This window comes from Eulemur rufifrons, chromosome 30 (assembly GCF_041146395.1).
Source record: "Eulemur rufifrons isolate Redbay chromosome 30, OSU_ERuf_1, whole genome shotgun sequence".
NCBI classification, from domain to species: domain Eukaryota; kingdom Metazoa; phylum Chordata; class Mammalia; order Primates; family Lemuridae; genus Eulemur; species Eulemur rufifrons.
In genome coordinates, this window is record NC_091012.1 from 87,339,787 (window position 1) to 87,346,432 (window position 6,646).

Below are 6,646 nucleotides of genomic sequence, written 5' to 3' on the forward strand. Positions count from 1 at the left end.
TGTAGAATCAGCTAATCTATTTGTTATGACTGAATCACTGCTCAAATTATCCCTCTGCACAATTCTGCTTCCTTTGCTGTCCCATAGGTGTTGAATCCAAAACTACTCCCCAATAAAATTTCTGCAAAGAAATCCCCACTTCACAGTCCCAAACTGCAGCAACATCACCTATATATTGCTAACTATATGTCAAGTCCTGTTATGTTTTACATGCTAGCACATTTAATCTTCACAATATTATGGGGTAGGTGAAATTATTATGCCCACTTTACAGATGAGGAAACTGAGGCCCAAAGGGGCTAAGTAACTTGCCCAAGTTCTCCTATCTAGTGAGTAGCAGAGAGAGCCAGGGTTTGTACCCAGACACTATGACTCTAGTCTACATGCTCTTAACCACTATGCCATAAAGGCTTATAACCTTGATACCATAAAGTTTTTTTTTTATTTCAGCATATTACGGGGGTACAAAAGTTTAGGTTACATATATTGCCCTTGCTCACCCTCCCCCCGCCCCAAGTCAGAGCTTCAAGTGTGTCCATCCCCCAGACGGTGTGCATCACACTCATTATGTATGTATACACACATCCCCTCCCCCCCATCTGCCCAACACCCAATTAATGTTATTCCTATATGTGCTCTTAGGTGTTGATCAGTGAAACCAATTTGATGATGAGTACATGTGGTGCTTAATTTTCTATTCTTGGCCGGGCGCGGTGGCTCACGCCTGTAATCCTAGCACTCTGGGAGGCCGAGGCGGGTGGATCACTCGAGGTCAGGAGTTCGAGACCAGCCTGAGCAAGAGTGAGACCCCGTCTCTACTAAAAATAGAAAGAAATTATATGGACAATTAAAATATATATACAAAAAAAAAAAAATTAGCCGGGCATGGTGGCACATGCCTGTAGTCCCAGCTACTCGGGAGGCTGAGGCAGGAGGATCGCTTAAGCCCAGGAGTTTGAGGTTGCTGTGAGCTAGACTGACGCCACGGCACTCACTCTAACCCGGGCAACAGAGTGAGACTCTGTCTCAAAAAAAAAAAAAAAAAAATTTCTATTCTTGGGATACTTCACTTAGTAGAATGTGTTCCAGCTCTATCAAGGAAAATACAAGAGGTGCTATATCACCATTGTTTCTTATAGCTGAGTAGTACTCCATGGTATACATATACCACATTTTATTAATCCACTCATGTATTGATGGGCACTTGGGTTGTTTCCACATCTTTGCAATTGTGAATTGTGCTGCTATAAACATTCAAGTGCAGATGTCTTTTTTATAGAATGTCTTTTGTTCTTTTGGGTAGATGCCCAATAATGGGATTGCTGGATCAAATGGTAGGTCTGCTTGTATCTCTTTAAGGATACCATAAAGTTTGATTGCCAAGGTGTTTCTAAAAAGATAACAGGCTGTCTTACTTCAATTTATTTAAATCCTATTTTGTTTGGCAAATAACCCCTCTTTTCATAAGAACATTAAGAAGGAACTCCTAAGCTAAAATTAGAGCTTCTACTCTCCCCAACCCAACCTTAATTTTTCAATGCAAGAGCCAAATTATTCCTATAAAAACCAAATTGTATCCTGCCATTCCTCAGATCAAAATCCTTCAATAGTTTCCCATCTCGGGTGCAATGTGCACTACCTGGGGAACGGACACACCTGGAGCTCTGACTTGGGGGGAAAGGCGGTACATGGGCAACATATGTAACCTGCAATTCTGTATCCCCCATAACAATAAGATGTAATAAAAAAAATAAAAAAAGAAAAATGGGAAATCTCAAAAAAAAAATAGTTTCCCATCTCACTAATAGCAAAAGCCAGATTCTTATATGGTTGAACTAATTTTTTTGTTTAAAATATATGCTGTTCCTCTCTACTGGGCCCATCCCTACATGTCTCTCCCTGTGGGAGGAGTACACTTCCCACCCCATTGACATCAAGCTTGCCATATGACTTGATTTTGTCAATGGGCTATGACTTTACCATGCCATATCTGAGCAGAAGTTTTGGGAACTATCACATGGTTCCACTAAGGCTCTTTTACCTCTGCCACAAGAAAAGATGTCCCTCTGACTTGGGGGGAAAGGCGGTACATGGGCAACGTATGTAACCTGCAATTCTGTATCCCCCATAACAATAAGATGAAATTAAAAAAAAAAAAAGAAAAAAGAAAAGATGTCCCATATACAGGCTACTCCTTTTAGCCTGGTTACCTCAATGAAGACAATATAAACAGAATCACAGAGAAGTCACGAAGGGCATGTAAAATGAGTCCAACATTTTGTTGTGGTAAGCCACTGAGATGTGAGGATTTTTTTAAATCACAGTATAACTTGGAGAAAGCTGACTCATGTATCTTATTGGGACAGTTTATGACATGTAACACCCTTCAGTCCTCCACCCTTACATCATTGACTTCATTACCTGATACCATTTATAAAAACTGAAATCCAGGCTTGAATTAGTTGAATTACAACTTGTGATTGTATTAAGGACCCCATCTTGTCCCCCCACACCCATCATCTTCTTCAAAGACCACCCTGAATACCCCTGGAATTGGGTTAGGTGCACCTCTTCTTAACTCCCATAGCACCCTCTACTTAGTCTACTATAGCAATTAGTACATCATAATAAAATTGCTGGTTTAGGTTACCTCCCCTATATCCTGCCCAGTCCCTGAATTCTAGGGCAGGTACTATATGTTATATACTTGCATAACCAGAACACACCACTATGCTCCCTGTATGAAAGAAGTTTAGTAAATTTTTACTGAATAAATTAGTACATTAGCATTATGTTTGCTTTATTCAACTTTTATTTTTCATTACATTTTAGTACAGCAAAGCAAATACAGGTAAACATCAGTATTCTTTATACAATAGCAGACAAAAAAGAAGGCCAGTCACAATTTAGAGTGCTTTTGCAGTTGTTATATTTGTTTGCTTAACATTTGAAGATATATCATTTTACTGGTGAATTTTTTCAAATTTTCAAGGAAAAGCCTATATCTATAGCTATATGCTATATATTCTCTTCCAGATAATGCAACAAGATGGAAAGGTTTCCAAAACATTTTACGAAGCTCTCAAAACTCTTACACCAAAATACAATAGACAGCAAGTGGCCGATTATATTTACCCTATTGGACAGTATATTAAAACATTTGAAACTTTTCAGGATACTACACAAGAACTAAACGTGAAAAGACATAAGTGGAACTGGAACACAAATACCAAATACAATACCCCCCAATAAGTGAGATCAAGGGCTTTAGGGACTAGCCTTGTAAGGCCCCTCTGACTGCCATGCATTGCTCTATCAGAAGTTGTGAGCAAAGAATTGCCTGTGCCCAACATCAGCTCTATTGGCCTCATCTTCCATTGCCTCCCTATACTGCTGTGGCCAGTCCTGTGGATTCCTTCTGTGGATTCTGGCCACATATCGCAGGGCTTTCATCTTGGAGGTTTCCAAGCGGGCTCTAGGGCCCCATACAAATTCATATTGCACTGGATTGGTATCGGGAACCCGTAAACTGTCTATATAGCGCTGACTCAAATACCTACAGGTAATCACATGCTTTCTCCCAGATTGAACCCCTAAGCCCCGCAGAAAGGCCCAGACTGCAGACTCCCTGGCATGGTTGCCCGTTATAAAGATGAAGCTTAGGACTTGCATCAAGAAGTTGTTGCCAGGCCTGTTTGGACTGTCCACAATCTCTTCAGTGTCTTCCATTTCTCTTCGGTTGTACAAGGTATAGGAGTGGTTCCTGGGATCAAGTACCACTAGCTCTGTCCCATAGACATGGTTCAGGGTGCGGGCAGCACGATTCAGGAGGTCAGGGAACACTTTGCTGCATTCTCGGCCAATGTAGTACAGAATTCCTTTCTTTGGTATAGGCAGCTTAGTTGAATCCATCAGCAGAAATAACTGCACCAACTTCCTTGCCTTGCTCTCCAGTCTTGACTCAGGCCATGAATGTGGGGGATATTTTGAGGAATGGTTGGAAACCTCTGAATCTGGGGATGCTGCCTCTGCATCAGCTTCCTCAAAAAAGGGCCTTCTAAAGTGAGGGAGAGCCTGCCAGCCCTCAGCCAGGGCTCTAGCAGCATCTTCTTCCAGAGCCTCATTGTATTGCTCTGGCCAGTCCATAGGATCTTTGTTATAGATCCTAGCCATGAACTTCAGAATTTTCATCTTGGTGGTTTCTAGGTGGGATCGTGGGCCCCAGAAAAACTCATACTCCACTGGATTACGGTCAGTTATTGGCCTGTAGTCCAAGTAGCGCTGCCATACAAATTCTACAGAGAGAAGTCTCTTTGGGTTCCCAAAAATGGAAAGCCTCCTCTCCCGCTGCACTCCCATCCTCCAGAGCATTTCCCAAATCTCAGCCTCCTTGGCTTGGTTGCCATTCAGGAATATCTGTCCAAGAATCATCATCAGGAGGCCCATCTTTGGCCCATTTGGGCTCTCTTCTAACCCTTCAAAGGGCACAGGTCCCAGTTTGTTGAGCAGAATGTAGGTGCGTGCCTCAGGGTCAAGTTCCCTCAATTCAAACCTAAAAATGCATTCCAAGTGAGCTGCTGCTCGTCTGAGGATCTCAGGGAACTGGCTGCGATATTCTTTAACAATATATTCTCGCATTTCAGACTCTCGGATAGGGTACTTGCTTTGATCCTTCACCAGCAGAAACTGCAACAACTCGGCTACGTTCTGTTCCATAGGGTCCTGGGGCTTCGGGGTAATGGCGACCCGGGAAGTACTGAGGCCCATAATGGTAATGGAGTTGGTGCTTTCACAGTCTCTCTGGACCTGGAATTCCAAGGGACCTTCCGCACCCCTAAGGCTCCTAGAGTCCGAGTCCGTGGAGGCCTTGGCCACGGTAGGGTTTGGCAAAACATTGGAGCACTTGGAGGGCTTCGGGTTCACAGAAGCGCTCGAGCGCAACAATGTGCTCAGTCCCTCACCGGGGGCGGGCGGCATGGAGGTGCTTGAACCCTCAGAAGCGGTGGGCGGCACCGAGGTGCTCGGGCCCTCACCAAGTGGGGGCGGCACTGAGGTGCCTGGTCCCTCAGAGGCAGTGGGCGGCACGGAGGTGCTCGGACCCTCACCGAGGGGGGGCAGCACGAAGGTGCTCGGGCCCTCACCAAGTGGGGGCTGCACGGAGGTGCCGGGTCCCTCAGAGGCGGTGGGCGGCACGTAGGTGCTCGGGCCCTCACCAAGTGGGGGCGGCACGTAGGTGCCCGGTCCCTCAGAGGCGGTGGGCGGCACGGAGGTGCTCGGGCCCTCACCAAGGGGGGACGGCACGGAGATGCCTGATCTCTCAGAGGCGCTGGGCGGCGCGGAGGTGCTCGGGCCCTCACCCAGGGGGGGCGGCACGTAGGTGCTCCGGCCCTCACCAAGGGGGGGCGGCACGTAGGTGCTCGGGCCCTCACCAAGGGGGGGCCGCACGGAGATGCTCGGGCCCTCACCAAGGGCGGGCAGCACGGAGATGCCTGATCCCTCAGAGGCGGTGGGCAGCACAGAGGTGGTCGGGCCCTCACCGGGGGTAGGAGGCATGGAAGTGCTTGCTCCCTCAAAGGCGGTGGGCTGCACGGTGGTGCTTGGACCCTCACCGGTGTTGGGTGGCATGGAGGTGCTCAGTTTCTCAGAGGAAGTGGGCGGCCCGGAGGCGCTCTGGCCCTCAGAGGCAGTGAGCAGCACGGAGGTGTTCGGCCCCTTAGAGATGGTGGGAGGCCCGGAGGTGCTTGGGCCCTCACCGGGGGTGGACAGCACGGAGGTGCTCTGTCCCTCAGAGATGGTAGGCTGCCTGTAGGCGCTTGAGCCCTCAGAGATGGTGGGCGGCCCAGAGGTGCTTGGGGCCTCACCAGGGGTGGGCAGCACGGACGCACTTGGGCCCTCAGAGGCGCAGAGGCCGTGGAGGATCTGGGGATCATTGTGATCCTGGGGAACGTCTGGGTCTGGCATAGCAGTGGGGAAACCGGAGGCGTTAGGGGCCTGAATTTCACCCCAGCTGCTGCTGTTGTGCGCAGTGGCCGTTGCACCGCGGCGGCGGCGGCGGCGCGAATTCTGGCTTACCAGCGACATGGTCCTGTCGACCGGCGTGTGGGAGCAGACACCGACAGGCCCGCGATCTGGCAGAAAGAGGACAGGAGGCGTGCAGGTGCCTCAGCACAAAACTGCCGCTAACGGTAATGCTGTTGCTGCTGCTGCCAGAGAGAAAGTTCCAAGCAACTTGCTGGAGCTGAAATTAGAGGTGGTGGAAAAGAACGCAGGTACGAGCCAACAGTGAACGCTAGTCTCAGCGTACTCTGCTACTCCCACCCCGCCCTCTGCCGCAGTCCGCGCAGGCTCAGTCGGGCTCTGCGACAAGGCGACCGCGCCCCGCCCAGCCCCTCCCCTGGGCCAGAGACAGTGGATGTGGGGATTCTGCGCCAAAGGAGAGCACTGCCAGGAGAGAGACTTTGGTAGGGTGAGACAAAGAGCTTGGAGAGGATGGGTAGGGAATACAAACGGAGATAATAGCTACGTCTCAGAGTTAGGGTACCGATTAGAGGGCTTCTACACACTGCCAGGCACTGAATAGATTCTCAAAATTGGTAGGTAGTATCCTTGGGATTTACCTTTCCTTAAAACTGCTTCAGGAAAAATG

At 48.5% G+C, this 6,646-nt stretch overlaps 1 protein-coding gene across 1 annotated transcript; it reads right to left on the bottom strand.

The window, feature by feature from the left end:
- Positions 1–3,258: 3,258 nt before the first annotated feature.
- MAGEE1 (MAGE family member E1) lies at positions 3,259–6,081 on the bottom strand. The gene has a single exon (XM_069463843.1). It carries the CDS (start codon positions 6,079–6,081, stop codon positions 3,316–3,318), a length of 2,766 nt encoding a protein of 921 aa, XP_069319944.1. The 3' UTR covers positions 3,259–3,315.
- Positions 6,082–6,646: the final 565 nt, after the last annotated feature.